Genomic DNA, 23,258 nt, shown 5'->3' with positions numbered 1-23,258 from the left:
CTATTACATCATTTGATAGAAGATTTTCAGAAATCTTTTACTTCATTTGTTTTGAACATGGTTTTTGCTTATTAGTCGGACCTTGTCGTTAATTATTGCTGTCGTTGTCGATAACAGATGACAGCCGTCTGTAACAGGTGAAGTTCTCTTAAGAATTTTCATCGATTTTCATGCATAATTAGGTACAGCTTCAACATTAGAGTTTGTAGGTTGTACTGAGAGAATATAAGTTTTGGCATTATATTAAGCTAAGATCTGATTGACCTTTCAAAAATATTTGCAGATTTCGTGTGATTTGTACAACAATGGAGAGTGAATGACAGAATATATCGCTAGCTTATAAATTCTAATAATACATTTGTGCGCCATCATAACCTAATGTCTGAGCAAAAGCTTCGAAATGCTTTTGGGCCAAAATGTATCTTGAGATGTCCAGGAAAAAGACTACGAATCTCATTAGCACAGATATCGCCCCAGAATTGCAAATGGGAATTATCGGAATTCCGTTGAAACGATTTTCTTTCGATAAATTTTTCCCTTTTCTCCTAGCAAAAATATCCAGAGAAATCCAAAATGTATTATTCACATCATGATATTTGCGAATGATATTCAATACAAAGCTCAACAAATATTATAGAGCATCGATTTAGGATATCGAATATCGGTGAATACACCCAACGGTTTTCTTTCATTTCGAAATACGGACATTGAAGAAATGATACGAAGACCTGCAAATTTTTGGCATTAAGTATCGGTATGCATTGTGTGTGCTGGTGTTATTTGTTGATGTTGGGATGGGAATGGCATATTATTTACTCGTATCTCGAACAAATCATGTAACTAAATAGCTCAATGATTTCATTCAATTTCATAAATTTTGCTTCTGACTTTTTACGAATATAAAACCGGTACCTTGATTAGGTCATCACTCCTCTTCCGTTTTACTATCGAAACCTAATAAAGTGAAAATTAGCATTGTTAAAAGACACATTACACATAAAACCATATTCATTATGAAGTTCCATCGTGCGTAGACACCTGCATACTGAATTTAAGTAATCTATAATTTATCGTCTGATCGTCAGAATAAATAAACCTTCGAAATTGAAAAGTCTTATCTTCTTCAATAAGTAAAGCTATTTTGTCACTAAATCTTTCCCTTCCTTTGTTTTAATTATCGCCTGTTGTGGCTGATGCTACTACTTCCTACTGAACTGAAGTAACATTCGCTTTGCTAACAGATGCATTCAAAAAACGAAAGCGCTAGGTTGCTTGCATCGAGTGATTGTGTTACAAATCAGGCTCTTTGATTTTTTGTATGAACAAAAGGGTCTTTTACAAATATTCGTCATTCAACACACGAAGGGTTTTTGGACAGTCAGCTCGACCCGGTTTCAAATAGGCTCCGTCACAATGATCCCTTATATTGATTTTTAACCTTTAAGAAACAGCAGACGTTTCACCTTGAAATAACTGAATTTGTTATTTCACTTGTTCAAAGTATTTTTAGGTATCAAATCTATCGAATCTACTACTTCATTACTTTGAACATACATTTTGGTATAGATTAGAAACAAAGTTTCTTTCGTTAGTCGTTGTCGGATTTGCAATCATTTCACTTCGCTGGTCATTCAATACTGAATTCACCCTGATGGTAATACTATATTGTCCTTGTGAGTCACACCGGCGCGAGATTCCTACTAGCCACCCTGACTTCACAACCGATTTTACAACTTAAATTACTTGGGATTACTAGATATTTCACCTCACTGAGACCGGTAGTCTTACAACAAAGACGCTTAATATGTCAGTAAAAATATTTCAAGGGAACACTGTACGTTTGACCATAAACCTTATGTACAAAACTATAGTAAAATTTCGAATACTTTCGTAAACCGAAGACTCACAAATACATTTCTTGAGTATAATGTTGCTAAAATCGTATGGAATGAACAAACAATACCTGAAGCGAAATACCACACGGACCGAATTTATTAGCAAGGTGAAATTATGGTATTATGATTTGCTATATTGTTTGCTAAATTAAACTTCATGTGTGCTTTGTGGCAGAAATGGATCAACGAATATAATTGGATATATTAGATTACATTGTGTTGTATTGTACAGGATGTTGTATCCTTTAATTACAGCTCTGCTGTGTAAAATTTGAACAGAAGAATTGTTTGCTCAGGAATTGGTCTCGAAACGTAAAGATTACTTTGCCGGGAAAAAACTTTTTGCGAGACGATACTCAGTCAACATACTCTTCCGTTTCCCAGTCACTGATTTTTTTTTGCCCGATCATAAAAATATTTTTTTTATTCCAAACGGCTCCGACTGTTGAAATGGAGAGCATCTATTCTGTCTAAAATAATAAAAAAAAATTGTTCATACATTTCAACCTTGAGGACATAATACCCATAATATCAAAGCACTCATCATTTCATCAAATTTATAGAATCACCAAACGAAAAATTCCATTCAAAAAAATTCAAAACCATCCAAATCCAATGAGATTTTTATTATTATTTCATTTCATCTGAAGTATAAAACATGTACTAAGCAGCAAAACTTCTTTTTTTTTTGCCTTTCCCGACTTCTAGAAAAATGCTCTCAAATCAAATAAAAACAAAATCCAAAAGATAAACCTACCCCATACACATCATGACGAAGAGCCCATAGTACATATCGTTTTTGAATTAACCTTCATAAAACCTTTGGGACACACGGAGCCATAGCATCCAAACACAAAAAATATAACGTTACACAACGCTTTTTCTGTACATATATATCGACGTGTATCCGAGTACGTGTGATCTAACTGCTACATATGGGTTATGGAATCGCTCTGGTCGTGTCGAATCGAGGGAGGAATAGACGTTATGTTATGCCAAAGGAAGAACACAAAGTTTGATGTCAGTCAATGCATTATTTAAGTCTCTTTTATACACCGAATAACATAACAGAAAATACTATCGCATGTTCAGAACATAGCCCTCTGTTGAACATGTATAAAAAAAATATAAATTCTGTATAAAGGTACGTGGTATATAAACGATGAAATGAATTTATATATGTGGATGAAGAAGGAACAAAAAAACACAGAATTCGGAATACATTCAGGTAAGATAAAAATAAAAATGGAAATGCAAAAAAAAGCTCTGGGAAATACTTTGTACAGCCGAACAAGTGTATAATGTATATATACGTATTAAGTGTATAACAAAAAATGTTTCAATATTAAACGGAATGAAACAAAACTTTTAGTGTATTGTGTAAAGCCGTTTGTTGGTTGTTTTGTAAATTAGAATTTTAGATTCGGGCCAAATAAGAATCCTGGTTTCACACACAAACACACAAAGCACTTTACAAAACATTCCATCTGCATATATGAAAATATTAATTAAGATGAGCCTCGAGGCGAACTATTACATTATGTATCAGTAAATTGATATGATGAACGATGAAAATTCCATTTCCCATTTGCGGCTTTTGGTTATGATTTTCCCCATTATTTGGGCGTAATTATTGTTAATAGCAAAGTCAATGGCTCGATGTGGTAAGCGCTGGATTTGTTTGCGGTTATTGCAGTAGTTTTTTCGCAATAAAAAGATTTATTTTTCCATCCAGCCATAATTTCGTTTTATTTTCGAAATCGTGATATCAAAATAACTTTTTTTTTCTTCTTTATAACCAGGGTAATGCTTTTGTGGTGCAATTATTCGTTTCACACATGAAATGAATTGTAGGGCATTTACGATCGTAAATTTTCACAGACCGAAAGGGAATTTTCAAAAAAATATTTCCACCACAAAATGTCATTAACATTCTCATAAAATTGAAATAATTTTTTTTAAATTGGAGTAGACCACCCTACACCACCTATAAGAAACCTCGGTTGGCCTGTGGAGGGACCACAATTTTTTTTTCTATACTTCATTCCTTGAGTTCTATTTTCAAGTGATATAACTTCACTCTGGTAAAACATTCCATGAAATGTTTTAGTTGTGAAGTTGGTTCACGAATAAATAGCGCGCTGACATTAAATACGAAAATCTATTACAATTTCCAAACAGCATTCCTCTATATTCGTTAGAGGTCCGTCTTTCTGTTGTTTCTTTTTGTATGAATTTGAATGTGAGACATTACGTTCGTAATGAATGGTAACAATATTCATATTCTAATCAAAATCCATTCACTTGAGCTGGTCGCTGGCTCTATAGTATTCTGTCTGAGTCTGTTTAGTTATTTAAAAAAAAAAAACTAAAGATTCCCATTTTTCCCTAATTTAACATTCATAAAACCGACTGCCAACTACATGAATTCTAATTAAAACATTACTCCACAGATGCACACTCTATGGAATTTAAAATTCTTCTCGCAACGTAATTAGAATCCAGATGCCGTCTCATTTGAACTGTGTCTGAATGACAAAGAGGCATCATAGACCCTTTTTTTTATAGGGAACAGTGTACATCTGTGATTGTGCGAGGAAAATATAAAAAATTAATTTGATTTTAAGTAATCAGTTGGATGACTTGAATTAACGAACAAAAAGAAATGTTGATGCTGTACAAGTCGACAGCAAATTGAAAAGAAAAATATTTTCAGTTTCAATGGCTACCTTTGTACTTTCATTGTGAAAACAGTAAATGAAGTAGTCAGTTACATAACTAGAGACCAGAGCATCTTGTTGGTAATAGTACATTTCGTCCGAGGTTCCACCCGAAGGGGAGAACTGTATTTCCACTCATCAAAATGAAAATTTGGAACCTCGTACGTACAGTGCTTTGCATGCTTCTGGTCAGTAAATGCAAAAAAACGTACTCAAATAATTGCATTCACCAACAAGAAATTTCGGAAAATTTTGGTAAATTTCAGTAAATTCGGTAATTAAATTTACCAACAATAGACCCAGGTAGAGACGAAAAGTTGGATTTGAAGTCTATGACAGACTTAAAGTCAGGGGCGTATAAATGTAAAAAGTCCTTTGTTGAAAATCTGAAAATTGTCCAGAAAACCTACTAAAGTTGCAGAAAATCCCCAAAAACTTTGCGAAGGCAATCCGCTAACATTCAAAAGAAATCCTATAAGCTTCCTGTACGGATTAAAAAATAGTATGTTGTGTTACAAGTATTGTAATGTTGATTTTTTCAGCACTAGACCCAAGTTTTCCTTACGAGCGGAGCGAGTAAGGAAAATTGGGTCGTGTGCTGAAAAAATCTCATTACAATATGTGAAACACATCATGCTTTGTGCCAACCGAGAATTGAAATAGACAAATGCCCAAAAAATCATAATTTTCATTATAAACAATCACTCTTCAAATTTGATCGATCACATTGCTTTGCATTTTCTCAAACGAATGCTGTAACAACTCATACAAATTCCATATCAACACTGCATTGAGTGTTGTAATATCACATCAAATGGGTGCTGAAATAAGTCACTTTACAACACTAAAATGAGTGCTGAAAAGAGTCGTATTTCAATATCGATAACTAGATTGAAATGTCCAAAATTACAACACCCGTTTTCATGGCTTATTACAACACTCAAACCAGTGTTGAAATGAAATTCGTATGAGTTATTACAGCATTCGTTTAAAAAAAATGCAAAGCAACGTGATCGATCAAATTCGAAGAGTGATTGTTTACAATGAAATTTCTGAATTTTTGTGCATTTGTCTATTTCAATTCTCGGTTGGCACAAAGCATGATGTGTTAGACGTATTGTAATGAGATTTTTTCAGCACACGACCCAAGTTTTCCTTACGAGCGGAAAAATCAACATTACAATACTTGTAACACAACATACTATTTCACTCACGGTTACCTTTAGACGTTTTCCCAAGAAGTTCATTACATGGGTACTGTGGACTTTGCTCGACCATGTTTAAAAAATAATTCAAATTTTTCGTCTCTAGCAGGACCTATTATTGATAAGTTTATTTACTGAATTGGCGAAAATTTGCCAAAATTTATTAATATACTCCGAAAATTTCGGTAAATAAAGTTACCAACCTGCTGGAGACGAAAAATTGGAATTGGAAAGTTGATGACAGACCTAAAGTGAGGAACGGATAAATGTAAAAAAAATCCCCAAAACTTTGAGAAGGCGCTGACATTCAAAGGAAATCCGATGAGCAATGTCATTTTACTCAAAGTAAAAGTACTTTAGACGTTTTCCAAAGAAGGGCTTTAGTTCGGCGCTGCTCTGCCATGTTTTAAAAAAATCCTTTTTCGACGTAAATATGCCATCATTATTATTTTAGTCATAACGACTAGTCAACGACAACGATGTTAAAAATAAGCGACGTGCTCTGACCAGTGTTTTCCTACAGCAAAAACGTATTGTAAAGCTGCAATGTTTTTACAATAAAATTTTAAAACGAATAACTCGAAACAAAAGATCAGATTATAATCGTTACATGGCAGTATATGCTTTCGAAAAGAGGAAATAATTCCACAAACGTTCTGTAAAATGAAAATTCAACAAAATGTTTGTTTGCAATATGTCCCCAAGCTAAACAAATACCAATCTGAAAACTCAGACTTCAGTTGTAGAAATAATGGAAACGCTATTTCGAACTGTGTATTTCACAGAACTAGTTCACATTTTTACAAGAAAAGCACCAACAATAATAAGAGCTATTATATCATGCGAATAACATCCCACATTTTCATATTTCATTTTTCTGTTCGTACGTTCTCCCTTACATTATAGTCTTCCAATTACCAACTTTGAAAAAGTCTGTGAAATATTCTGTTCTGTTGTTTCCATACCCCCATATACTATGGTAGTAGGTGCCGTCTGAGTACAATATCTGAATCACTGCGTGTAGGCTTTTCATTATTAATTTTTATTTTAAATTCATATATTCTTCGTTGGATGATGCCCGCAAACACTTTTCTCTCGCGTATGGAAGAGGAATGGAAATGGAACCGAAAACAAAAGGCCACCGTGTCTGGAAGAATGACACTAATGAACATGAATGTTTCAGTAGCAACCCTCTTATCTCTCGTTAAAATATCATTCATTTCTTGTAAAAAGTGTGTGTACACAATTCAGTGTTCGTTTTAAAATTTTATTTAAAGAATTTCATTCGCTGTTATTGTGCTTATCATCCAAGCAAAGCATTTTATATGGTACATGCACACAATATATAAAGACAAATGCATGTAGCATGTAGGTGGAATAGGAATAGGATGGGAGAAGAAAATACTTGACAAATGGATTATGGGTCTGAATGCGAAATATTACCATCAAGCATATATTGGTATACATTGTAACGTTCTTATGGTGGCTTAGCATGTTTTTTACTATAAACTAACTGGCATAGCTACTGGGATGTGCTGTTTTATATTCTCAGTGGGAAATCCAATATTTGAAGTTATACAAAATCGATGCGATTGTGAATGTTTTTATTAAGAAAAGTGAAAGCGTTTTGTAACAAAATAGAACCCTTTGAATTGGTGACAGGCTGAATTTAGAATTTTGTTTTTTAGGCCAGTGAGCGTCATGTAATGTCTCTTTTAACAACGATTTTCTTATAGACAAATAAAGTCTTTTAGATGGCTGAAAACTGGTGGAAAGTTAACTTATTTTCAACGTTCTCTGGTAATTGTGTCACTGGTGTCACCAATCCGGTGTCGGTATAACGTCAACAGAAAAATAATTAATTTTTTTTTTCGGCGAATTATTGAATATAAAATATAAGGTCAGCGTATAGCGCATGATCTCCGGACTCCGGAATAGCAATTAGTATTTCAGTCGGTCCAGTATCTGCTTCGCGGTAAGAGTTTGGAAAAAGGACACGGAGAAGTAGCAAACGGATTTCTAAACTCTTATCGCGTAGCAACTATTCGGCCGATTGAAATACTAATTACTATTCCGGAGTCCGGAGATCATGCGCTATACGCTGACTGCTGACATTGACTAAAATCCGTCTAGTGAAAATTTAATTATTTTTCTGTTGACATTATACTGACACCGGGTTATTGCAACGACATCTTGTTTGAAATAGCGATGCGACATAATACCGCTCCAGGTCTTTTTGTTGGTAATAAAATTAGTCGGAGTGTTCGGTACGTACAGGTAAACAGTTTTAGGGACTAGGCCATTAGCTTGGCTATGTGGTTCGAAAGTAGGGTAAACGATTCAACTAGTTTCGGTCAATCTATTACCATTTTCCAGTCGATGTCTTCTCAAAACTTAACTCGTAATTTGTAATAATCAAATCTGTTACTTCGTTTGTATAAAATCTGCAGTCTAGTGTTAGACACAAATCTTTTACTTCATTAGTTTTCACATGAAACTTGTTATATAAAAGACCACAAGCCATATCAACGGCTTATTTTAAACGAATAGGTCGATATCAGATGATGATCTGAGCCAATGACTGTTTCGAACTTTGTAGTAAAAGATCACGTACGTGTCCGACAAGGAAACAAGATTGGTATTTCTACTGCTAACCTAAATTTAAAATGAAAATTGCTGGACTGTAGTTACTGGTTGTGTTCCACTTACGAATGCAACGGTCAATACATAAATAATTATAAATAATGAAAACAACAACAAACTGAACAAACTTTTATTCGATTGATAAAAATCTTAACAATGAATGCTACGTGCCCCGTAAAAGCTCTGTAGATTTGTTGTTTAAGTTAGATGTGTTCGGGTAGGGATTATCCTTATTTGTTGTTTTGTGAACTTTAAGCAAACTTACGTTCGTAGCACAAGGCGACGTCTATTATAATATTCGCATATGTGTATACAACGACGTCCATACTCTACATTGATTCATCAAAGCGTGTGTGCTTGGAACGAACATATAAGGAGTGTATTTACTTATAGCCCGGTGGGTTTTGCAATCTATAACATGTACACAATATTCATCTGCAGCGTTTGTGTTAAACACACATCAACTTATTACAAATAAATCCCTTATTTAATAATGGACAATAAAACTTTTATATCCTCAAGGGAAACTTGATGGTATCTTAGCTTAATTGTTTCTAATTAAATGTTTTATTTTCACAATTATTCATTCCGAATTCCAAGTTTTTCCAAGCAATCGATTCGATATATTATTTCACGTTGATTGTTTCGCTTCGCGCAAAAGCTTATCATTTTTTACGCTCTCGAAAAAGAGACAATCCCCTGTGGGTATGCGTCGTGTTGTTGGTGTTATCGCCGATGTATAAATGTTGCTTTCATTATTACATCATTACAAAGGAAAAATTCAATCAATATCTCAAAATTTATCTCGATGGTAAATGGAATTCGGTTTTGATCCAGAAATGGAAAATACGAATCTTGTTACGATTATAATCAGTTGGTATTGCACTGGGTACAGGTTGTTACGCTATTTTATATCAAAGTCAAATTAATCTAAAGAGAGTAAGACAGTGTTTTGGATAGGTAATTCTCTGTCGCTTTAGTCACTTGTGCAATTTCGTTCATAAAAATGGGATTTGTTGGTTGAAAAACGCTTCGTAGGTATCACTCTAATAATTTTAATGGAAAATCGATAGTCTGCAAAACTTAAGGAAAAGTCCACGAAAGATGAGTTTCTTAGGGACACATTTTTACAGAGTACATTGAAAATGTATGTCGCTCTGTCGGATGAATTTTCCAGCTGCGTTAAGCTGCCCTAAGCTTGACAGATATAAAAGTAGAGACTATAACAACTGTGTAGCAGAGAATGTTCAGCAGACATATAAATGTGTTCATTCGACAACTGATGCATATTAGATAAGAAATTCTTGTTTAAACCATTACTTTCGACGGCCTCAGCATGTAAAATTCATTACATAACTCGGGATAAAAATGAAACGCCTAGTTTTATTGTGTTAGTGTGAGGCTACGCCTCGGATACTCTAAAAAGTCATTACTTCATCGGCATGAGCGGTTACAATTGTTTGCAATTCTCACACTTGGCACAATTAAAATTTCTGAACAATCTGCATTATTCCTTTCATATAAGGGTTGAAGGTTAATTTATAAAGGGTAAAGTAGGGCTTGCCTGGTTATAATTTTTGACAGATTACGTTAACGATCTTTTGATTATTCTTGGCCCTTCTATGTGCCTCTCATCGGAAGTTTTTTACACCACCTAGATTGTCCGATGCGCCGACTACTTGTATTTGTGAGTAGTGGTGCCCACGAGACACTTTTCATTGATTTTGCTGTAAAATTACAAGTGCCCAGTATCAATCAAACTTCGAGTATAATGGTGCTCAAGGTGCTCAAGCTTCACTTTTCCTTAGAAGTCGGCATTCTGGTCCGAAAAGTCGAATGTTTCGTACGTATTCAAATTACAAACTGTGTGCTGCTATGCTGTTCACGTAAGAGCTGTATAATTTGAAAAAGGAGCTCCTCATTCCTCATCGTTGGCTTTAGAACGAATCACTTTGTTGCTCCTCTATCCTACATTACAGTTCTCTAATGCAATGCTCAAATAAATTGTAGCAAAGTATTTTTCTTATTAACCTTAACGTCGTATTTTTCTCGCCTTGCTGCTGGATACAAAATACGAAAAACGCATTTCTCTTATGACACCGAATTGCTGTAATATGTGACTGTAAATATTTCAGTTGTTTTGTTCGAGGAAATTGCACAGCAGTTTTCATCCAGAATCTTTTACAACCTCCGTTACACTATAACGTGTAACATATGAATGTTTCAAAATTGTACTGTTTCGCCGCACATATTTATATATCATGCAACACACAGTTGTTGAGAATCGTACAAGCGTGAAACATAAATAATGTTTTACACAATATCGCTGTAAGGAAAATATCACTGGAAAAATGGTGTTATTTTTAATGGAACTTCGTTTCGAGTGGAGTGTTCTTCATCCGATGGGTTGGAATTGTCAATTGACAATGCAGCCAATCATCAGCGGAACGTATCAGCCGATGTGACGAGCCAAAGCATTACACAAATGAAAGATGTTAAAGATCAACTACTGATGGTCGACCTGAGATATGCATTCGATTGGGATAGAAAATTGGTTACATGTGATCCTGCGTACTCAGTGAACTCAGTGGTTGTTTTTGAAGTTATCAAAAACCCATCAGAAAGAGGTAACTAAACGTTTCTCTTGTTGCATCAAACATCGATCGTTGTCGTTCTAGTTCTTGAGGCTGTAATTGGGATCCAGTCAATTAAACGGTCCTTGTTATCCACATCCTTGGCCACGAAAATCTAGGACTTTTCCTCTGTTCATTTTAAATTATGGCGATTGCCACCCAAGGTAAAAATAGTAAAATTTCGTATAGAAAATGTGTTGCGAAAATAAATCCGAAGAATGAAAGAGTTATTTATGGCATCGACTGCGAAGTGCTTAGGCACTCGTAAAGTGACATTCTCCATTTTACAAAATATGCCAATTTGTGTATCATTGTGAATCTCTCCGGCGCGAGATTCCTAGCAGCCCCCCTAAAACTAACTAAGTAAAATGAAACGTCTTCTCCAGTTCTGACTTTTTAATTCATAAAATACGTACATGTGTTGCCTTTGTTTAAATAAATTGTTGGAAATAATCCGTCACGAGGCATTTTCATTATTTTCCGCGCATGAATTACATTATTGATAGAGAAGCACACTTCAACGAAATTATCCCGACTAGCGTCGAAATCGTGCTGGAATGTAATGCTACATTTGACGGGCCCATTATCTAACTCATACTTATCAAAGTCTTCATGCGGACTATTGGTAGTATTGTGATACAATCGAATTTTATCCCAATTCCTATAAATATGCGCAAAGATATATCCATGTGACTGAGGAAACCAATCGCCTGAAGTTTCAAATTCCTTACAAGCCAGTCCTATGAAACCATGCGAGTCAAAATTTACATGAAAAGAAGAGTTTGCTGGTGTCAGGGAATAATTGGCTTGAGCAACAGGCCTGATATTTTTATAAGCCTCGTCGTGGGCTTTCAAAATGTAATTCGATTGATCCATAGTAATGAACATATTGACCTTTCTCTTCCACATTGGTTCGTTTGATGGTGTATTCACCACCAGTGCAGTAGCTGACGAATTTTTCGTTTTGTCGATGTTCAACTTGTTAATTTGCTCTTCTAAACGTCTCACTCGGTTCAATGAATGTTGCAAACAATTGTTGTGGTCATATTCACGACGAGTGATCTGAAGCTTACAGCCTTTATCACACACAATAATATCAGGGTCGTATTGGCAGTTGTTCAAATGTTGTTGAAAATTCTCCAATTTCACAATGTCTTTGCAACCTTTCGATCCTTTAAAAGAAACGATGTAAGGTCAATGGCTACGACATAAATTTACTTACGGAAATCGCATTTCATCTCCAATTTGTTCAAAAAATTCAACCAAATTCTTGGCGGCGCGTTCAACTCATTCGATCTTATTCGACGTCGATCGACTGGACAGCAATTGTTGATGGCTAACGATTTCGTTATGCATTCCCGACAAAATGCATGTTCACACTCCGTTTGCACAGGATCTTGAAAGATGTCCAAGCAAATTGCGCAACGAAATTCGTCATCAACTTTATGAATGAAACGCGTTACTTCGTATCCCATTTGGTTAGGAAAAAAACTGCTCTGTTCTTAGATTCAAAACGAAAGAGAATGAACCAGCAATCACGTTTAATTCAAATGGAAGACGCAGTAGAATTGATAAACTATTCTTCACTTCTCGAGACGGAATGATTAGATAATTTTTTAAAGTTCAAGATGAAGCAGATATTTTGCTGCTTTGATATAGCTACATGTATGTGTTAAATTGCAATAATACACGGTCAATGATTCACAATATTGTATACATTCTATGTTTACATTCCACAAAACCCTTAAAAACCAGTGAATGTTCAAACGTTCAAAAAAAATTCGTCCAGTAGTGGTTCCAATTAAGAGTCCGGTAGTGACCACAGTCTCGAGTCGGAAAGCCCTGCACATTCGACAAGAGCTTCTTCAATTTCCTCTGTTGTAACATCTTCGCCGTTTATGAAGAAGAATATTTATTGAAACAATAAATCTGCTGCCCACTTAAGGTAGGTTGCTTACATACACAGCATATCGATCGGTCATAAAGATATTAGAATTGCTAACAATAAGTCGAATTTAGATTTTTGGTTCTTTAAATTAATTATAAATGTGGTTATGGATTATATGAATCGTATTACTTAAAATTTCTTCGGTTATTGACTTTAATTTTGACTTGTTAAGTTTGAAATGGTCGAAAAATTGTAAAACACTCTTTCCAAACGTTCCTCTGCTACCGAACCATAATCCTTTCACGGTCCAGTCGTCATAATCATAATTGTCTTTGTATTTTTCCTTATAAAACGGAACACACTTTTCGTAAATCACACGCTTCTCTTCAACAATTTTTGAATCTTGATCTAGATCATTGATTTCGTATCGGATTGTTGGGTCGATGATATATGCTTTTCTCGCTTTTGTATCGAATGCGATCATGTCACTAAATGCCCCAATGAGGTAGTATAGATATTGATAACATACAATCTCCGAGGGGTTACTCACTTCTAGATTAAATGGTATTAAATGGATTTAATGGATTAAATGGATTAAATGCATTTAATGGATTAAATGCATTTAATGGATTTAATGGATTAAATGGAATAAAAATTGATTTTGATTGAACGACGTACTACAACTCATACTACAACGTTAGAAAGCGTAAAATTCCACTTTTGGAAGTTTTTGGTGTAAAGTGGAATAAATGGATTAAATGGATTAAATAAATTTAATACCATTTTTACCAATTTTTTTTTTCTATACCTCACGAGTACTTAAACGCCCTGGAGATCGGGCAGATCTAATTTTCGTAATTAGTTTACAAATTTTTTAGGTGGGTAGCCTAATTATTTCGGTAAAACTATTTTTTTTTTTTTGATTAAATGGATTTAATGGATTTAATGGAAGTGAGTCACCCCTCGGACTCCTCACACAGTCTCTGGAAATGTTATTTATTTTTTCTTCATATTATTCGAAATTCAGACTACTCAGCCATCTCAAACAGTCTCACAAACTGCAATGAACAGCAAATTTAACTTATCCAAAAAATATTGAGACCGAAATTGGACGAAAGAATAATTGAGATCAAAACGAGAATGTTGAGGGACCTAAATTGACGATCCCAATGAGACCGGAATTTCACTCGGGAATCAACGAAGAAATGCCTTGAAGTTCGCTCAATGCATTCAACTGGCCGAGATTCGTGATGTTTGTTTCGCGGAACACAAAATTTTCGACGTTCGGGAAACGCGCTTTGATTTTATTCTGAACCATCGCGATGCTGTTGAAGTTGACGTAGCTAAATTTGAAAGTGTGTACATCATTCGTCTTTTGAACGTTCCACTGCCTGTCGATGAATTTTATCGCACCAGCTCCGTAAAGTAAACATTAAGGTATCGTCCGCAAATTCCGATCAGAAAGGCAATATGCATGAGAGCAACATAGTTAACTCATAAAACTTGAGCTGAGGTTGAATTTGCTTGAGTGGCTGTGATACTTTACCTCAATTTTTTTTTTTTTAAACACCTCACATGGGACGAATGATGAAAATGATTTATTGAGTGTTTACCCGCCTCGACTTCGCCTCGGGTCGTTAAACTACCAGTTGCATAATTTGTTCCACTGATAAGAACTATTTCAATTGACAGCTCGGTGCTGCTCTTTGGCAAGTATAACGGCTACAATAAATTACCTGAACAACTGAACTGCTAGTTGTTTAATTACTGTTGTCCATCCACCTACGGTATGTACTGAACACCAAATATCCTTTTTGTTTACAATATAAACAGCAAGTGTATTATCAGATCTTTTACTTTATTTAATTTCAAGTATCGCCTTGTGTTGAATACCAAAATCTTCAATTTCATTTGTTTCAACATTTGATTTACTATTTTAATACCACTTGGAAGCGTTCTTATCTAATTTTTGTCGTCTTTTTCGATAACAAATGACTAATTGTTTCTAGAAGCTTTTAAGTATTTGCAAGTGTAAAAATACTTTTTTAAAAGCCAAATATTTCGCGATTCACATTAATCCGTGCCAAAATTTTTGCTTTTGGACTTTATGGTGCCATCGATAGGGAATTTCGAGGTAATAATTTCGTAAAAGAACTTAAAAAAAAGAACCTCTCCGACTTGGGTGACCCTTGGAAAATTTAAAAAATTTCAAAATATTAACTTTTTCAAAAAAATTTACACTGGAATTAAGCTACCCGGGCGATTTTGCGCCTAATTTTGCGTTCGTGGAGAATTGATGGACGTTTCTAATAAAAATATCTTTTGTAGTTTTTCTTGCTTTCTCACCAATAGCTAATGTTGTCTCGATCTTATTAAAAATTAAATATTTTGTTTCGTCTTATCAATACCTTTTATTTCACATATCGCACACAATTCTTGTGTTAAAACATCCAGAGATATGCTTGAAAAACTAGTGCAAAACAGTATCTACTTATCGACAAACTGTATTCGAATTCGTCTTGACAATGTCTTTTGTTTGATGTATCGCAAAAGAAATCAAAACAACACGAAACAACATTCACTGTGAGTTAAAATGAATATGTCGAAACTTGACTACATACTTCTATTGCTGTTTTGGAGCACTTCCCGTCGGGTCGTGGAAGCGTTTTTACGCTAGAAAGTTAGGTGGACACACAAAATAGATTTAAGCAACGTAAAGCTCATAATTGTTATTTATGTTTGGTCTCAAAACAGTCGGCGTGTTTGTCGAAAAGAAGTTTGGAGTTTAGATTGTATATTATAGAAGTAGAATGTGTTTGTTGATCAGCTGGTGAAATTCAGCTCTTACTGATTCGGCAAAGGGTTCTGGTTTAGTGCGTGTATTGACGAGACGAAACAAAATATTATTATTTGTAAGAAAATCGGGTTTTCCCTTACCTCCCAGGGAGGCTATAACTGTGAATCAGGGTGAGACATCAAAGTACACATGTAGTGTTTTGGCAATAAGCACTAACCGATTTTTCATTTTACGAATACGCTATTGGCACCGGGTACCAATAGTCTCTTTATAATACTGTGGCTGATGGCACCTGGTGCCAATAGTCTCTTTATTATACTGTGGCTAATGGCACCAGGTGCCAATAGTCTCTTTATTATACTAATGCTAATCGCACCCGGTGCCATTAGCCATAGTATTATAAAGAGACTATTGGCACCTGGTGCCATTAGCCACAGTATTATAAAGAGTCTATTGGCACCCGGAAAAATTTAAATCTAAATAAAAAATCCGAATATTTTGAAAACTAAACTTTACACAATACTAGGGAATCCATCGTTTTAAAAATGTAACGTAGGGGTAGTTTGTTCGATCTTAGGGAATTCGTCCTTTTACGAAATTTAACGTAAAGGCGGATCGTTCGATCCTAAGGAATAAATCCTTTTACGAAATTTAACGTAAAGCCGGATCGTTCGATCCTAAGGAATAAATCCTTTTACGAATTGTAACGTAGGGGTAGTTTGTTCGATCTTAGGGAATTCGTTTTTTTACGAAATTTAACGTAAAGGCGGATCGTTCGATCCTGAGGAATTCATCCTTTTACGAAATGTAACGTAAAGGTATCGAACAATCCGCCTTCACATTACATATCTCAATACGATGAATTCCCTAAGATCGATGAAACTACCTTTACGTTAAATTTCGTAAAGTAATAATTCCTCAGGATTGAACAAACCGCCTTTACGTTAAATTTCGTAGAAAGATGAATTCCCTAGTATTCTACAAAACGCATTTGCGTTATATTTCGTTAAGGGATTAATTCCCTAGTATCGAACAACCCGTCTTTACGTTACATTTCGTAAAAGGATTAATTCCTTAGGATCGAACAATCCGCCTTTACGTTAAATTTCGTAAAAGGACAAGTTCCCTAAGATCGAACAAACTACCTTTACGTTACATTTTGTAAAACGATGAGTTCCTCAGGATCGAACAATCAGCCTTTACCTTACATTTTGTAAAAATATGAATTCCCTAGAATTGTGCACAAAACAAGTTTAATTTTCAAAATGTCCGGATTTTTTATTCAAATTTTAATTTTTCCGGGTGCCAATAGTCTTTTTATAATACTGTGGCTAATGGCACCGGGTGCCAATAGTCTCTTTATAATACTGTGGCTAATGGCACCGGGTGCGATTAGCATTAGTATGATAAAGAGACTATTGGCACCCGGTGCCATTAGCAACAGTATTATAAAGAGACTATTGGCACCCGGTGCCAATAGTCTCTTCCTTTATTTTATTGGCTTAAAATAAAGGCTGACACATCCCAATTAACACATCAAAAAATGGGGAGTAAGTTTTTCAATTTTTTTCGAAAAATCTTAAAAAACGTTTTTTTGAGTATCCATATGCCAGAGACAGATACTTTTTTAAAGAAAATGTATGGAAGTTTGACTAAAAATTAAATGAATGGTGAAGAACTATATGCACCAATCAGTATTTTAACATTTTTACTTTGTCAATTTTCATCGATTTTTTCACCATCGGAAAGGTTTCTGGCCCTGTCTAACTCATCAATTCCTGCTATATCTCATAGCCTGAGATCTCACCATTTTAAACCAAACTTGTTCAATTAAGGTGTTTTTGGAGTACAGGTCAAAAGACTAGATTTATAGATCATTGAGTAGTCCTGTTCACGGAATGACGACTGAAACCGTTAAGCAGGATCAGAATAAGGAGGATTGGGGTTAACTATAATTACAAATCAAAGTATTTCAGCTCATTTGGATGTAAAAAAAATTGTTACAAAGGTAATTTTCCCGAAAGTATATCAGAGACAGAGTATCCTCTTTTTGCAATACAAAATTTCTTTTCCGTCAACAACATTGGTAAGAAGAACAGTTAATGTGTGAGAAACAATCAATAGAAAATGTCAATGATCTTGATGTGAATGAAAAAAATTATTTGAATTTTAAATCTGATATGTCGACAGAAGGAATGTCTTTCCTATTCGATTCATACTTCAGTATTTTCTTCAACGAAAGAAAAGGCCGTAATGTGAAGTCGTTAGTTGTGCAATGATTAAACTACAGTCTTTAACATTTCAAATTTTTCTGAGATTCACAATGACATTCTTTGAAAAAAATGACAGTGATACATTTGAAATGCTAAGGCCCGTAATTCTGTCATTTTTAGTAACGACCTCTCGCTCCCAAATCTGTCTCACTCGTTTGAGGACGTGAATAATGGGATATTAGGCTTTCGAAATGTGATACTTTCAACGATTTTAATAAATTCAAAATAGAAAGACGCTTAAATTCTACACGAGCATCATCAAATTCGGCGAAAGATACAAACCAGTATGTAATGATATGATCGTAATACTACTCCCGTACTTTATAAATTTAACACTAGAATTTATGGCACACTTTAACAAACATTAACCTGATACACATATCTCAATAAAAAAAATATTAAATGTTTTCAGTCGTCATACTTCATTTTATGACATCCTAACTTATGGGGTGAAAACTTATTTAAATAATACAAGAGTCGTTGCCATAAACATATTCTGCTGGAAAAATGTCTTCACTTTTATGTCGCGACGTAATATGCACTTTGTGTGTTACACAATATTCGTTCAGTCGTAGTGTATGTGTTCATGGCATACCTTAATGCTCTAAACAAGGTATGTTCTACGTAAAAGGCTAAAAACATTTCCTAACGAAACGAAAACTTTCGATGCGACATTTCGTGTGCAATTAAAATTAGATTAACATTTAGGGAGGATATATAGAGTCGACAAAAGTTATTTTACAGAAGATGTAAGCGGATGCCTGGCTATGGTATTTTGTTACCTCTGCTTATACTACCGGCTGTATACATCTGTATACATATAAATGACTAAATTACTTGATGACTCACTGATAGCTCATCATTATTTTATGAATTTTTATCATGATCAGCGTGTTTCTAAACAGTCGTGGTTTTAATTTTTGTTTCTATTTTTTGTAGAATTACTTATTGACCGTCTTGAACAAATATTTAGTTCGATGATAGAACATTTTCTAACAATACTGTGGAGTTCGATAAATATATATAATGTAGACAACACTAACAGCCACAGTAATATCTCATTTTCACGTTGAAAATATGGAAATTATTTTAACCCACAAATTAATGAACTTACAATGTGCCCTCTGATTTATGGACGAAAGACGTAAATATTAATAAGAAAAAGTTCGAATTCATAGTACATTACTGTCTTGCTTCGATATTTATTGTTTTGACGCGAGGGAAGTCTGTAGTTCAAGCCGAGTGCGAGGACTATGACCCATATATTAAAGGAACAAATTACCAAGCAAGGAAGAACAGTATTTTTCATGTTTGTGGCCAGAAAATTCTAAAATCCTTTTTTTAAGGAGGCGGCAATGACACTTTTTCTGACCACAAGCATGGAAAAATTTACTTCTGCATCACAAACAACCATAAATTTATGTTTGGACTTCATAACAATACCGGTAAGCTCTGTAAACGTTTTTGTGGCCCAGAATTCCGTATGTCCTACCTTACAACATAATTCATTTGATTTCTTCGTTAGTGGTAACGGTGGAACATACGAAAACGCATGCGCTAAAAATTTTCCTATTTTCCCCATTGACATTTTCCCTGTGTGGTTGTGCGTGTGTGTATAACATTTTTGTTATGTAAGGATATAATGTGACGTCTCTCCGTATCAATGTATTTAGTTTCCGCTCATTTTGACAGTACTGTCACGAACAAATGCGAATCAATATGCAAGCACCGCCCTATCGCATGTATAGGTAAAATTGTGCGGTTTCGTCCAGTGGAGTATGTACGTACAGCTATTGATTAAGGAGAGTGATATTTTTTTGTTGTGAAAAACGTAGTGCAACGTTTTCGTATTAGAATGATTCGAAAGAAAAATATTTTCAGGTAGAGCTTTGAATGTGAACACTGACAATTAGTTCAATGTGTTCGATCGGTCGAGCAAAATTACATCACATTTTCGGGAACCTTTTCTTCGCCCTGCATGGGATTCTAACGCAAATTCTCACATTCTCAACCACCGTCATATTCCCTTACTGAAACCGTATAGCCATTTCGTTTTTCCGTCATATTATTGTCTTGTTCGTACACACACAATTAATTCACGTCTTTTTTCAACGACACGTGCTGCGATTTTCCTTCCCTCTTTCTGGTCGGGTGGAGTTATTCGATGAATGCAACTTGATTTTAAAAAGTCATCAGCTTTCGTGCCGTATAAAGCATTACGTAAAGGGATCTCGGAATAAATTTTCTTTTTTCTTTTTTAATTTTCATGTGTGATCAGTGAGGATTCTACATATATATTGCACATCATCCCCCGCCTGTGACTTGAATATTCGTCGTTGTTTTTTTTTTCTTGTGCCACGAAATTGTGTGTGACGTAATTAGAGACATTTGATTTTCATGACTCGAATGTTATCGTTGTCGAATGTTATGTTCGTATAGACAATTTTTGACGAAGAAAAGTGATTATAGTTAAGTGTTTCAATACATTCATAACCGAACATATTTGTGTATAATCAGATAATCTTATCATAGACGTTCGTAGCTGTGTGTTATTCGCAACAATTTGTTGAGAAAAAATATAACTGTATCGTAATCAATCGTCGTCGTTGGTGTTCCTTTTTGATGTACAATATATAACATATCCTCCATACAGTTCCAATGGAAAAATAAATTCATTCTACGGATGTAGAGTCATGAAAAGCGTGTAATGCTTCATTTCTTCGTTGTACACAGACACATTACATATTTACACACAATAAGGCATTTTATGGCTCTTATACCATCTCCGAAACTGATGTAAAAAGGACAATAAAATTGGGTAATTTTAGGGCTGTACTTTATTAGAACATTATTTACCAGTCTATTAGATGATTGAGTGATAGAAGTTATATTGAAGTGTTGGTTCGAAACAGCCTATATATACTGGAACACTTTTATTGAAATAATCTTTTGTACCGAATGGACTCTGTGAATTTTTATTGAAAGCAATACGTTTTAGAGGTAACGTGCTATTTTGGAACACTTAAGTTAATTGATCGACATAAAAAAATAAAAGTTTCTTGGACGTAAATTGTGTTTCGTTGTCAGAAAAAATTTGACCTGTTGAGGATTTACCAATAAACTGTTATCTTCATTCAGGTAAGTGTCATTTATGATAATGATAAGACCCCGTTTTATAAACTATGTCACGGTCCGAGTGAGTATAGAGGGTCTGGCCTTGCGTGACAGCAAATACATTTTTTAAGTTTTCATATATTATTGCGTGACAGGAGAAGGGATCTGAAAAAAAGAACGTAGGTTTTGGCGTGACATACTCCATGACTGACGCCTAAGGCAGCTAGTGTTGATCCCATTATTACATAAGGAGTAAAATTTCACCGAACTGGTAAAGCTTCGGCGTGGAAAAATAAAAGTCTTCCCACTCATTTTCAGTCTGAGCCTTCTATATATTGCCTTTCAACAATAATCTGCCATAAAATGTCGTACACATAATGTCTGTAACCCCGGCTAAAAGGCTGTAAATTTATGTCATTCCATTACTCTTTCTCCCATAAATTTTCGATTTTATTGATTCGGAAAACGATGCACCACGTCTGCAACGTCTACGAAAATAAGCAGACCCAATAATTGATGGTATTGATCGTTAATTACGGTATTTTTTTTCTCTCGCATCGTCTTGTAATAAAAATTCTCAATTACGATTGGTTTGGGAAAGCAATGAATGTTTTTGATAGTTAAAATGGTGGTATGGTTCTATGCACATTTTTTATGGCAAACGGTTTTCGAATTCATTGTTAATCTTAAAAAAACACACACAGCAATAACGTTCGGAGAATTGACGTTGAAATCCAATTTTAAACTTTGTTTCGTTGAATGTCAATCAACAATTGTTAATTACGTTGAACAGTTACGCTTTACGAATCGATTTGTCAAAATTAATTGCTTCTTGTCGAGATAATAAATTCAGAAAAGATAAGTGAACTCCGCAGTATAATTAAATATCTCGTCTGGACTCACCATTTAATTAATTCATTTACGAAACGTTTTACTGCGAAATCAATTAACTTTAAAAAAAAACATTCACAACGTTCATTGATGGGGATTGCAGTCATTCCAAGAAAATTGCGATTTTCGTACCGACAATCATGAATTAAAATTCGATTTTGGCAGACCGTATGTGACCTAAATTCATTCCGCTGCATTTTTGAACTATATCGATTTCATTACGTAAATTTGTCATACGGAATTTCGATCACGATTCGTCGAATTATGTTGGTTACGTAAGCTCCAGTTAAAAATTTCTCCGTTGTAAAAACGTTACTTCAACCAAGAACGTACGTGCAGTGCAGAGTTTACATCGAAAGTATGGTCCAACTCGATGTAAAACTGTTACTTATTGTTTCAACAAAACAATATGTTCATTATCCTGCTGTGTATATCTAAAGATCCATCGAAGGAATTTAATTCTTACAATACGTCGAACGTTTTCCCAACAAAAAAGGTAATGGCCGAACCGGAAAATCTATTCCGAGCGTGTCAGTGATTCCGGTCAAATGACTACAATTAATAAAAACAAAGCTTTTCGGATTTCATTTATTACACCACAAAGTACACAAGCACATTTTTCGATCTCTTTCCCGGCTAACGACATTCGAAACCCACCCCAGAAAAACCTACACACAATAAAGTTTCATTAAAACCAATTACAATTAACATAATATGCCATAATATCCAAGCCATTATTAATTTGCTCCAGGGTACGTCTATTTATTGAGCAATTATGGCTGGTTTTATATGATATCTCATATAACCGACCGCCCATTAGCATGATGTGTGAGAATTTATCGTACAGTAATGTTCACTTCTCTCCAGAACGACCGCACACATTTCCTGGTTTAATCACGTAGTTGTAACCTAACAAGCTCGACTTGTTCACACTTTATGTAAGTTAAACAAGATGCAAGAACTTTTTAGCATTTTACAATATTTTTTGATACATGTGTCGTCGTAGACACACATCACTTCCACACCAGCAAAAATATGTTCAGATTTCATGTTTGCATTAGAAATTCCGAAATATGCCCCCCCCCCTCACCATGTGGTGACTTTTTCAAGAAACCCTTACAACCCTCGACACACAGTACTTTCTTCCTCTTCTTCTTTTTTCCAACTTGTTTGCTATCGATATCGGAAACAACTTTATT

The 23,258-nt window shown here is 34.8% G+C and overlaps 2 protein-coding genes across 9 annotated transcripts in view; one reads left to right on the top strand and one right to left on the bottom strand.

The window, feature by feature from the left end:
• The window catches only part of LOC119072373 (protein Fe65 homolog), a 77,697-nt gene that overhangs the window by 4,558 nt on the left and 49,881 nt on the right, over nucleotides 1-23,258 (top strand). For 4 of the 8 annotated variants that reach the window (XM_037177574.1, XM_037177572.1, XM_037177570.1 and 1 more), the window contains exon 1: nucleotides 20,244-21,192. The exons of 3 other annotated variants lie outside the window; for them this stretch is intronic. The gene's annotated coding sequence lies outside the window, so the exon portion shown is untranslated. Of the gene's footprint in view, nucleotides 1-20,243; nucleotides 21,193-23,258 lie in introns of those variants that run through there. One more of the 8 variants, XM_037177577.1, reaches the window with a different exon arrangement.
• LOC119072131 (TNF receptor-associated factor 5-like) lies at nucleotides 11,493-12,645 on the bottom strand. Its single transcript, XM_037177272.1, has 2 exons — nucleotides 12,319-12,645; nucleotides 11,493-12,268 (listed from the first exon to the last, which is right to left on the bottom strand). Exons 1-2 carry the CDS (start codon nucleotides 12,569-12,571, stop codon nucleotides 11,493-11,495), a joined length of 1,029 nt encoding a protein of 342 aa, XP_037033167.1. The 5' UTR covers nucleotides 12,572-12,645.

This window comes from Bradysia coprophila, assembly GCF_014529535.1.
Source record: "Bradysia coprophila strain Holo2 chromosome IV unlocalized genomic scaffold, BU_Bcop_v1 contig_81, whole genome shotgun sequence".
NCBI lineage: Eukaryota > Metazoa > Arthropoda > Insecta > Diptera > Sciaridae > Bradysia > Bradysia coprophila.
This window is presented reverse-complemented; position numbering and strand designations above follow the sequence as displayed.